Below are 12,762 nucleotides of genomic sequence, written 5' to 3'. Positions count from 1 at the left end.
CTTTACATGTCAAAGAAACATTTTTATGGGTCACCGTTATATTCATGCAATTTAAGGTTTCTACATTAACTTTAGACCTTATGATTTAGAATTTCAGAGAACTTTACTTCTCTTAGACTTTTATTCTATGCTAAGGTTCTAGAACAGTACTGCCCAATGAAATATAATGGTAGCCACACATACAATTTTCAAATGTCTAGTAGTTTTTTTTAAAAAAAGATGAATTGTAACAATGTTTTATTTAATTCAATATAAAAATATTCATTTGAACATATAATATTTTAAAAATTGAGATATTTTATACTACTTCTCCCTATATTTAATCTTCAAAATCTGGTGTGTGTTTTATACTTTAAGCAGATCTCAATTCAGATTTGCCATATTTCACGTACTCAATAACACATGTGGCTAATGGCTATAGTATTGGATAGCAAAGTTCCAGGCAGAGAAAAAGATCTATGTAAAATAAACAAATCCATATACATTTACTCATTAATATACATATACTCATTAAATTATCCTTATAATAAAAAATATTACAGCCCCACATAAATTACAGGAGGCTTAAGACTATTTCTATGGAAATCGACCCCTCCAAATGGGTAACAGATTTTTCTGATCCTGAGTACTGAAAAATAGAGACCTTTCCAACGTCCTACCTGATGAAAGGGCAGAGAATGCCTTGGGTTTACAAGGAGTGCTGGATAAAGCTACAAAGAGACTCTGATGGCTATAACTGTACCAGATAAACTGAAACAGAAAGAACTTTCCCAAGCCACAAACTACACCATCATAATAATAAAGACTGACATAAAACTCATCTCTGTAGATCCTCAAAGTGAGTAAGTATATATTCTAAAACTAAGGAAATTTGAAAAAATTTTAAAGTGGCAGAAGGAATACTATCCAAAGGACAGTATACTTTCCCTACAATTTGTCTGTAAGAACATCCAGGAAATAAGCAACAAACAACCAAGGAACCTACAAATGTGTGAAAAAGGTTTGGTGTACCCATTTAACTCTTTTTCAACTTGATTTAAACTGGAGAGAAGTTCACAGAGATTAGACAGAGAGAGAGAGAGAGAGAGATATTGTCCTAAACTTATACATTTGAGATAACTTTTACTTCTGAATCACATTGTTCACTGCCAAGCAAACCCAGGGTTCCCAAGGTCTAACTTCTGAAGAAGGATCTCATGTTTTGTGGGCCTAATCTACATGCTGAGTATTTTATGGACTGATGAAATATTTTTCTTCATTAAAGATTATTCTTATTGCTATTTAAAGATATGAAAAAAAAACCTTTTAAATGAAACTTGTTAAATTTCAATTCTAGCTAGTCAACATACAGTGTTATGTTAGTTTCAGGGGCACAATAATTCAGCTCTTCCATACATCATCCAGGGCTCATCACAAGTGCCCATCACCTATTTAAACCATCCCCCCACCCACTTCCTCTCTGGTAACCATCACATTGTTCTCTATAGTTAAGAGTCCATTTCTTGGTTTGCCTCTCTCTTATTTTTTTTCCCCTTTGCTTATTTGTTTTGTTTCTTAAATTCCATATGTGAGTGAAATCCTATGGTATTTATCTTTCAGACTGACTTACTTCGCTTCGCATTATACTTTCTAGCTCCATTCATGTTGTTGCAAATGGCAAGATTTTAACAAAACTTTAAAGCTTTACTGATAATAGTTTGTCTTGAATAGTTACAATACTAATGATCAGAACAAAAGTTATTTGAGAAACAGAACTGCTTAAGACTATTTTCATGTCTTTGAAATCTACACATTTAACTTATATTTAATTCCATTATCATTATCATAAAATGGTTTGAGTTAAAGAAGGCTTATTTAGAATACTATTTCACCTAGTAATTATAGAAATTAAAGAGGCAGTTATATGTGTTCATAAGAGAAATACAGACATTAGATCTACTATGAACAATACCATGTGACCAGATCAGACAAGAAATGGGGGTCTGTTACTTCTGTTTCCATTCTGTATCTTATATTAGTACATAACACAGATTTCTGATCATCAGTCTTTGAACTTAGTTTTGGCAAATGTGGAATAAAAATATCTTCAAGAGAGTATAGCCACCAACCACAGACAGAGAACTTTCTCTTTCTCTGGAATTTCATTATGTTGGCTGTAAGTACTGGAGTTGCTCACTGTTTTTTTTTTTTTCTTTAACTTTTTTAAAATTTTATTTATTTATGATAGGCACACAGTGAAGAGAGAGAGAGAGAGAGGCAGAGACACAGGCAGAGGGAGAAGCAGGCTCCATGCACCGGGAGCCCGACGTGGGATTCGATCCCGGGTCTCCAGGATCGCGCCCTGGGCCAAAGGCAGGCGCTAAACCACTGCGCCACCCAGGGATCCCCAGGAGTTGCTCACTGTTAAAAGAATTAATAAGAATCTATTACGTAAACTGAGTATTCTATAATTTTATGTAGAATTCCTTTTTAATGTGCCCAAATTACCAAAATGATCTGGTTTATTTTAATGATTAAATGCTTAAACCCTCCTTACATGAAAATTTCACTTTCTTTAATGAAATCTTGTTCCCACTAGGGCTTTTGAGTAAAAGGCATCTAAGATTTACCATGATGCTGAAACACACATGAGGAAGTGAGTTTATTTAAACTTTGCAATTTTAAGATGGCCAGCTGGGTTTTTCACATTAATTTAAATTTGCTTTTTTGAACAAAGGGAGAAAACAAGTGCTTAAATGGAGTGCAGTTATTTGATGCTAATCCTATATAATACACAGGTATTATTTATTTCCCTAAAAAAGTTTACCTGTATATTTGAATCTCCCTTTATAAATTTTGCTCCTTCTATTATAGTCATATATGAAAATCTGAGTTGATCTGGTGTCTGAATAAGTCCCATTCGATATTTTCTCATATTCAGTAATAGTTGTTTAATGTTAATATCATCTCCTTTTTCCATCTGTAAGAAAGGTAAAAATTATTCAAGCCTTTTGTTGTAGAGTCCAAGAAAGAGAAACAATACAGAACAGCTAGCTGCAAAGCATTTTGCAATGTGCAGTTTGCCCCTCCCCAAGAACATGAAGTTACCACAGTAGCTGTAACTCTTTCTGTACAAAACAGCTACCTCAATCCACCAACTTCCCCACATCTCAACTGTCTGAGCAGTATATGGAGGGCTTTAGCTGATATACAACTGATTCCAAACCAATCATGGTAATCTTATTTACTTTGGCCAGTGTTTGTCTTAAGGAAGGATTTATGACCCATTCTAGCTTAATGTAAAGATAAATCCATGGAGATTAGTGTTTTTTTTTTTTTTTTAAAGTCTTGGCAGAAGTCAAACCTTTTTGCCCAGTGCCCTTTCTGCCTTCACGTCTGTGTCCAGCAGCCATCTAAAGATGGTGGACAAGATAGTAAGACCCCAGATCCACAATGATACCGTTAAGTCACTGCATCAGCCCTAGACTATCAATTTGGTATTATAACTAACATAACCCTCACCCCAATTGAAAAAGAAAAAAGTGGAAGTTATGTCTGGCAGGAAAGAGGCACAAATACACAATTCAGTTTTTAATAGTCATTCACCATTAAGTGAACAGAGTTTTCTTTAAATGTGTTGAAGTTCACTTTAATGTAACTATCAGTTTTAAGATTTTATTTATTTACTTAAGAGAGAATGTGAGGGGGGGTGCAGAGGGAGTGGGAGAGAATCTCAAGCAGTCTCCCCACTGAACACAGAGCCCGACCTGGGTCTTGAACTTACGATCCCAAGATCATGACCTGAGCCAAAACCAAGAGTCAGACACCTACCTGACTGAAACACCCAGGTGCTCCAACCCAGTTTTCTTTTAAACATCTTTTAAAAAAAAATTATATTATTTTTAAATTAAATATGCTCTATGCCTGACATGGGGCTTCAACTCATGACTCCAGGATCAAGAGCTGCACATTCTACCAAATAAGCCATCCAGGTGCCCCAATACAATACAGTTTTTGATTTAAGTATATTACATATAGGCAGAGTTTAAAGTAATACATTCTGTAAAGAATACAGTATGATATATAATCATACAATACAGCTGTAAAGTAATACAATACAGTTGTAAGGGAATACAGACTCAACCATTCCTATACTCTAGAGATGCCCTAAATCCCAAGTAAGGAAAAACGGACCTTTTCTTCTAAAAGAAAAGGCACAGGCCTGTATCAAGGTGGAGCTGGGAATGGGTTGGTGGAGAAAGAATCCGGCCATCAGGGGCACAGATTGGAATCTCAAGGAAATAACAATACTAAGATTTTTTGAGTGCTTAGAAAACACTAGGGTCTCTTCTTAGTGTTCTAATGTACTAATTCACTTAATTCTCACAACGACCCTATGGGGAAAATAGTATCGTTATCCTTAGCTTGTAAATAAGGGAACTAAGGGCAAGAGAAATAAAGTGCTTGAGCTGGAAGGAATTCAATATTATACATCAATTTATATTTGAAAAACAAGGAAGAAGGGAAATCTATTATTCTTTAATATAAAGCTACCAGGAGAAAAAGCTTTCTCAGAGATCTCTAAGAATCCTCTCAGACAGAGCCCCACCGCTTCACAAATAAGAGGCAGTTATAAAGGGTATATAAGTAAATTTTGTTTAGGTTTTCTAAAGAAGGCAGAAGTTTAAGTTTAAAAATCACAGTTCTGGGATACTGACATTAGAGCTACTTCTGCTGATAAAAAATAATATAAAAAATTAAACAAGACTAAAATTAGATCATAAGAAGCACTTACCAGAACAAGACAGGTATCTACTAGAGAAAAGGTGCCTGACCGCCCAATGCCTGCACTACAGTGGATCACTGCAGGCCCATGCTCAGGATTCAAGGAACCAGACTCTCTCACTTTAAATAAGAAATTGAGAAATGAAGCTGGTGATTCAGGGACTCCAAAATCTGGCCAGGTAGTATAATGAAAGTGAGATATTGTTCTGGTTTCACCACTCTAAAAAGTGAAAATCAAGGGAAAAGTTAGTTTCTAATTTTTCTTAAAAAAAAAAAACAAAAAACAAAAAACTACCTCAGAGAGAATATGTGTTTTGTGTAATACTTTTAATCCTTATGGACTTTGTACCATAAAGTTTGTTTTGATAATCACTTACACAAGTTTGGAGTTCTTCAGAAGAATTTGGAATTTATTAATAATAGCTAACATTTCTAAAATATTATTTTGCAGGCATGTTCTAAGCTTATGTATTAACTCAATCCATACAACAATCCTAATAAAACTCATTCTCCAGATGAGATAACAAAGGCCAATGGTCAAATAATTTACCCAAGGTGACACATTTAAGAAAATGGCAAAGCCAGAATTTGAAGCAGCAGTCTGGGTTCTTAGCCACTGACCTATATACATTGCCAATATTTTAATTCATACATCATGATGAGTGTTCCTGTTTTCCCACCTCTATTTTAAAAAAATCCTACCAGTATAATTTTACATTCTTCAATGGCTTTTTTTTTTAAGAATGCCCAACATTTTTAGATATAATTTTTCTCATTATATGAGTTATCTTGTAGATTCTACTCATAGGCTCAGAAGAGCAACTCAAGAATTAATTTTAAAAAAAATCTATATTTTTTTATTGAAACTGTTCTTCTAATTGCTGCTTTTCCCCTGGTAATAATTTCCAATCCTAAAACTGTTTATAGGACTTTGCTGATGTGCTAAAATGGTTTACCAATATGCTAAATGCTTCCTGTCTCTTAAAGCCTGCCTGGCATTCGCTATCACTTCCTGGATATTCCTGATGAGCTTTATTTCTGACTAACTCATTATGAAAATGTTCCTGAGCTTTTGCCAGCTGCCTTTTGCCCCAAGAAGCACTTCGGTGCCTTCTAGTCTTCATTTCTGTAAACCAAAGCAGTAATCCTCTAACATATCTGCGTAATTTCTCAGTTTCATTGTAGGATGTTTTGGAGGGAGAAGCCATACAAGCAACATCAGAAAACAAAACAAAACATGATATCTGTAATGGTTAACAGCTAAAGATGATTATTACAGCATCCTGCTTTCAGTACAAGTTTTCAAAATTAAAGTTAACCTTCATTTTTTACAAAGTAAATTCCCCCCCCCCCCTTTTTTTAGTAGAAATTAAGACTCCTAAGCCCCAGACTTGGTTATATGAGATATAACACTGATAAGATACAGTGCAGAAATTATTTTCAAAATTTCAAATTATATACTTTTAGTGAGTAATTTTTCTTAACATTCAGCTTTCATAATTCCAAATACACTCTGATCCATAGGTTCTCAATATAATGAAGGTATTAGAAGATAAAAATTTATTACTAGGGTCATTGGGATTACTAAATATCAAAACATTTCCTTTTAAAATTACAGCTTATTATATGTAAAAAAGGTGGGGAATTAAATTTACTGTATTAAAAAAGGTATTTAGGGGATCCCTGGGTGGCTCAGCGGTTTCGAGCCTGTCTTTGGCCCAGGGCGCGATCCTAGGGTCCCGGGATCGGGTCCCGCGTCAGGCTCCGGTATGGAGCCTGCTTCAATCTCTGCCTGTGTCTCTACCTCTCTCTCTCTCTATGTCTATCATAAATAAATAAAAATAAATCTTAAAAAAAATAAATTAAAAAAATAAAAAAGGTATTTAAAATAGTCTAAATTATGAAGGCTAGCCATAAATAGATAACACAGTAACAGCAGAGAAATGGGCTACAGTGGTCGTTCCTTACGTAGCCCAGGGGCACGGAGAACTCAGTCATATCTTCCTTTAAATAGGGTCTAAGACTCCATTGGGAGTATTTATCCTCATTTTCCTCCTGACAATGGCTGTGCTGTGGTCATCTGCCACCATGAAGCACTGACCTCCCATAGCAGGGCTAGACTTCATCATGAATAAAACCAGATCCCATGTGGAGCTCCCAGGTCTGGGGGGCGGGGGGGCGCTTAGGGAAGGGGGACAGAACCCTGTTCACCTGTGAGCTGTGCTCTACAGGGTATGGCCCAGTCTTCCCATATGGTTGTAAACTCACTTATGCTCACTTACTGCATCACCTCCTGGCTTAAAACCTAGAGTTAACCCACAATCCTGAACAACTTGCCTTTTTTTTTTTTTTTTTTTTTTTTGGTGCTTGTATAATTCTGGTTCAAGACTAGCAGTCTCTTGATTTTTTTCAAATTCAGGTCACGCTGTCTGGGATACTCAAAGCCAATTCCCAGAAATGTTCACAACTGTTTCTATAATGCAGTCTTCCCCACTAATAGATATTTGAGAATCAGTGTTTTTCTTTCTCTATCAGGACCAGATTAAAGACCAGATTAAAGAACTTCTTAAGAAATTAATTTTTATTAATGTGTCCCTACAGAAACAAGATTCAAAATCATGGCCCACAAAAGTCATACAATTGCCAACGGACCACTTCTTCATGAAGCAATAAGATCCATATGTTTTACTACTAAGATAGAAAAGAAATGTTTATATGCTTGATTGGACCTCTTCTCCCTCTTTTTCCTGCTGGAAAAAAGGGGGGGAGGGGAAGGACTGCCAAAGGCTAGAGGGCTAAAACAAAATTCATCTTTATTCCAAACAAGCTATATATGTAGACTTTACAATTTTTGACAAATTCCTTATTTCAAAACTGGTGGAAACCCCCTTTCCTTTTCCCAGGTCATCAAGTCACATCAATCCTCCTGTGATGCCCAGTTAGCCTCTTCCATCCCCTTCTACTGCTGACCTCACACCCCGTGTGTGCAACACCTGGTTGCATCCACAATTACATGGCCATCTGGATGCATCCCCGTCTCCATCTGCATGTGTTTGCCAAATCTTCTTTGTAAAACACTGCATTATGTATACCACACACTGCACAAAATGTCAGTGGTTCGTTGTTCTTTTTAAGGCAAAATTTTATCTACTTTTCTTGAAGGAGAATTCTATCCTTGAGTAAGTATATCTAATTCATTGTATATGGAGGCCAGGAAGACAATCTAGGAACTCAGTAGGTACAATAAGACAACGGCCAATAGCCAGGTTTATGGCAATTTAAGTGTATGCCATCTAAAGCCATTCACATTCAAGTTAACTATTATTTTATATAGATAGACAAGATAATAAGTTTTCTAATTAATATAAAAAAATCTGTGCAGCTCTTTGGTCCTGGGCCCAATTATTAACACACTTTGGACATTTACAGAAGTACTAAGATTATGTTTCCAAAAGACTGTCATAAGCCCATTTTGGTCATCTGTAAATGGTTAAAAGCAGTACTTACCTTATAAGGCTATTGTGAGAGATAAATGAAAGACTGAATGTAAAGTACCTAATCTAGGCCTGCATATGGTAAAGGCTTAACAGATAACTTTCTGAAACAACCATACTAATTGTCTCTATTGTAGCCCCTAGTAAGCTCCAATCAATTGTAAATCTCTCCACATTTTCAATTGCCTCACTTAATATTTCCTATACATCAAGGAGTAGCAAAGTTTGTGAACCCTAGCTCCTAAATACAGATTTATATCAGATCTGTAGCTCATTGTAAGTGCCTTAGTTCAATCTCTCATCAACTTCTGCCAGGATCATTATATGGTCTGTATTAAATATTTAGTTACTGTAATTTCATTTTGAAAGGTGAACAGAACTCACCATCAGGAGGACAGGGGAGTGACAGAAGCAGGTAGGCATGGGGGTTGCATTCTAAGCAGAGAGAAAAGCAATACACAGAGATGTGGGAACAAGCTATTTGAGAAGTGTAGGACTGTTAGCAAGAAGAAACCCTGAGTGCCTGTGGAGATAAACAAGGAGGAAGGACCAGTCTGGGCTGATTCTGGATTTCTTCTGCACTGGCCATGGGAGGATTGTTTTAGAGCAAGGTAGAAGGGTCATGCCTATGTTTTAGAATAACCACTCACTTGGTGCAATGGTGGAGGGAAACACAAAGGCAACAGGTAAGGGCTCTACCCACGGGGAGCTGGAAACCTTGTTACAAAGTCAAAGTACATACATATACAAGTACTGAACAAGCCAGAAAAATGGTAAAATTTTAAATTACAGAGAGAAGTGTAAGATCATAGCTATTAAGAATGAGTGAGTCATAGATGAATTAAGAAAGATCTAAGTAAGAAACGGGCCACAAGGTGGTCCTGAAGGATGTGCAGGATATAAATAGGCAGAGAGGAGAAGAGGACCTTCCAGGTGGAATTAACTGTTTAAACTATTTTGTATCAAATCCCAGATGAGCATGATAATAATTAGGCACTCATCCGGTTTCCGGCAAATCCACAGGAACAGAGAAATAGAAGGCAGCCAGCATTACAATACCATTCCTGGAACTTGATAAACATAAAGCTAGCCAACAATATTATGGAAAACAGTGAAGGGCAACTAAAAAGAAAATCCTGAAAGACAAATAAGCACTCCAGATGACCTTATATTTTAAAAGCCCTGCAAAACCTTCTCAGTAGCTTAAGCCATGGGGCCACTTTAAAAGCAGAGATGGAATCTCCTCATTCAGGGGCAAAAGTTCAAACTCTTAGCTCTAATGAAGACACTGGAAAGGGCTGCTGGTGTGCAGAGCCCACACAGATCACAGCTTTGGCCCCAGACCTGTTAATACACACGTGTCAGACTCCTGTAGCAGCAAACTGGTTTTCGCAGCTCAGGGTGAGGATCATGACCACTCCCCTCCTGCAGCATCACCTTTCTCACTCCTTAATTTGTTCTTTTCAACTGCCCCTGCTCCTATAGTCCTTCCCAATTCATTTATATTACAAAGGAAACAGATGCACAACTAAAGCTAGTAATTGTGAATTCTGCAGAGTCTTAGGCCCGTTACAGCATTAATTCACTTAATCCTTACAGCACCCCTCTCAGGTATGTGTTTCCATATCCTCATTCTGTAGATGAGAAACTGAGGCATAGAGGGTAAATAGTGGGACCAATCACACAGCCGGAAATAGTAGATTTGGGATTTAAATTCAGTGGCCCAGCGGTTTAGCGCAACCTTTAGCCCAGGGTGTGATCCTGGAGACCCGGGATTGCGTCCCACGTCAGGCTCCCTGCATGGAGCCTGCTTCTTCCTCTGCCTGTGTTTCTGCCTCTCTCTCCCTCTGTGTTTCTTGCAAATAAATAAAATCTTTGAAAAAAAATAAAATAAATTCAGGTAGTCTAGCCAAATGCAATTCTGCTTTTCATACCGAAAAGCTACTTTGTTCTTCTAATATTCCTAGTTCTTACTAAAGATTGTAAGGTAGAATGTAAACATATTGTTGCTATTAATTATAGTGGACTCTGAACCCAGGCCAATAAGAAATCACAGAGTTGCTAGCAACTAAAACAGTGGTTGGCCAGTTCACATGCTGGCCTCAAATTCAGAAAGATCCTTCAGAACCAGACTCTTCCTTTACTAGGAAAATTAACACTTTTTTCAAAAGACTTAGCTGCATGTCATCAGAAGTCAGGAGATCTGGATTTGAATTCCAGCCTGTCACTTATTAGCTGAGTAATCTATTTACAGGAAAAAAATTTATAATCTAGTGGATTTTAGGTTTAAAAAAATACAGGAAATACAGAAATATTAAGAACATTTATCAAATTAGAGGAAGGCTGTGGGTCAAATGATGTATATATATAAAAGCGCTTTACAAAATGGTAAAATATAAAAGTCATTGCATTTTATTATTAAGGTACAATCCACTCTTAATTAGGATAGGTTTCAGAAACAGGGAAAAACATCTATGCCCTTCTCCATCCAAATCAGTCTTAATGCCAGAAGCAGATGAGGTACCTGGGATAAATACCATGAGAAGATGATTTGAAGAACTATGAGAAGTTTAAAGGAAAGCAGTTCTGTTTCTGGGAATAAGTACTGCACAATTTAGTACCACAAAGTTGTTGATGTAGGGACACCTGGGTGGCTCAGCGGTTGAGTGTCTGCCTTTGGCTCAGGGTGTGATCCCAGGATCCAGGATCTAGTCCCACACTGGGCTCCCTGAGAGGAGCCTGCTTCTCTGCTTCTCCCTTAGCTTATGTCTCTGTCTCTCTTCCTCTCATGAATAAATAAAATCTTAAAAAACAAAAATCAAAGTTGTTGATGTATCTCAGGGCAGCTTAAGAGATACGGAAATGTGGGACACCTGAGTGGCTCAGTGGCTGAGCATCTGCCTTGGGCTAAGGGCATGACCTGGTCCTGGGATCGAGTCCCACATCGGGCTCCCGACAGGGAGCCTGCTTCTGTCTCTGCCTATGTCTCTGCCTCTCTCTGTGTGTCTCTCGTGAATAAATAAAATCTTAAAAAAAAAAAAAAAAAAAAGACATAAGGAAATGGAATAGTTGGTGCAAAATAACTACAGTAAGGGAAACTTATAAATAAATCTGAAGTCTTGTAATACCCAACCAAGAGACTTCTTAGATAACCCAAGGGATCACATAAAAAGCTTAGTTATGGATATGATGAGAAGCTGGGCCTGGGCCTCCTGTGTGCATATATGCACCTGTACTGAAGAGTAGACGGGAACAACAGAAGCATTCCAAGAGATCAACCATAAAATGTACTTCTACATAGCTAAAAGTGTGTGTGTGTGTACACACTTTATATATCCCTCCTCTATAAAACTTGGTCAATGAGTCCATGTTAATCATTTAATTCAGTTAATGGTTAACTAAAAGTATCTCACTGTACAGACCAGATACATTGCTGAAATCATTTTTTGACAAATAAACATTTTCTTATTTCCTAAGAGCAACCCGGAATCACTGTCATTTGACATTTTCCAGTTATCCTGATTACAACACAAAGAAGACAAAACAGGGAGGTGCTGGAAGGGAAAGAAAGGTCTTCATCCCCAACTCGACAAGAGCAGGTTCACAATCCACCATGTACATGTATCTCAACAAAGAAATAAGGAACAATTCTTATATTTCTGGAAAGACCCAAGTAAGTATTCTTGAGACCATATGCTACATTAATTTCACCATTTCCCCCAATTCAGTAAGGACAAATTTCTCTGCGGTGAATCATCTGAATTAACAAGTTATTTCCTTGAACAGCCTGGCACTCTCCTAAGTACAATCAGGTACTCATAAGTACATCAGGTGCTTTGCATACATATCTTCATTTGATCTCCACAACAGTATTACAATCTCTGCTTTACAATGAGGGATGCTGAGGAACAAGTCCCAAGGACTTTTCTACTTAACAGCAGAGCTGGGATTTGAATCCAGGTTGACCTGCTTGTAAAGTTCTCTCCCTTAATCCCCAATTAATTTTAATAAATTATCTTCAATCCTTATATATCAACCTGAACTTTAAAATCCTTAGTTTCTAAGTTTTCTCAAGAGTCTTCAGAGAGCTACTACATATAAGAAACACAGTGTAAACACAATGGTTATGATTATATACTATTATAGATACTATGAAATGTGTATGCAACCCCAAACTTCAAATATAATGGCAAAAAATAATTCTGAAAATCAGTATATAAAGTCCAATCTTTTAGGCATGAAAGGTCTTACATTGATATTTTCTAATTGCAGTAGATGTACTGTATAATATGACTTCACATCTTCTGACAAGAACTTCACACTGAATCCTGTTTCTTTAAACAGCATCTCTGGATCGTCTTTTGTTGGCCAGTACTGTGCACATTTAACCTAAATTTAAGAATATATATATATATATATATATATTAGTTCATAGACATTATGAAACCCTAGAAAGCTGGGAAAGGAAGTCACACACACACGCGTTATAAATCTATGAACAATT

The 12,762-nt window shown here is 36.8% G+C and overlaps 1 protein-coding gene across 2 annotated transcripts in view; it reads right to left on the bottom strand.

Moving 5' to 3' along the window:
- PTPN2 (protein tyrosine phosphatase non-receptor type 2) overlaps positions 1-12,762 on the bottom strand; it is an 86,580-nt gene that overhangs the window by 16,334 nt on the left and 57,484 nt on the right. For both annotated transcript variants that reach the window (XM_026005997.2, XM_026005996.2), the window contains exons 5-7: positions 12,510-12,647; positions 4,775-4,984; positions 2,807-2,959 (exon numbers count right to left, since the gene is read on the bottom strand). In XM_026005997.2, coding sequence (XP_025861782.1) covers positions 2,807-2,959; positions 4,775-4,984; positions 12,510-12,647 — 501 coding nt within the window. The remainder of the gene's footprint in view (positions 1-2,806; positions 2,960-4,774; positions 4,985-12,509; positions 12,648-12,762) is intronic.

Source organism: Vulpes vulpes, chromosome 13, assembly GCF_048418805.1.
Source record: "Vulpes vulpes isolate BD-2025 chromosome 13, VulVul3, whole genome shotgun sequence".
In the NCBI taxonomy this organism is placed as follows: domain Eukaryota; kingdom Metazoa; phylum Chordata; class Mammalia; order Carnivora; family Canidae; genus Vulpes; species Vulpes vulpes.
The sequence above is the reverse complement of the archived record's forward strand: the minus strand, read 5'-3'. Positions and strand labels throughout refer to the sequence as shown.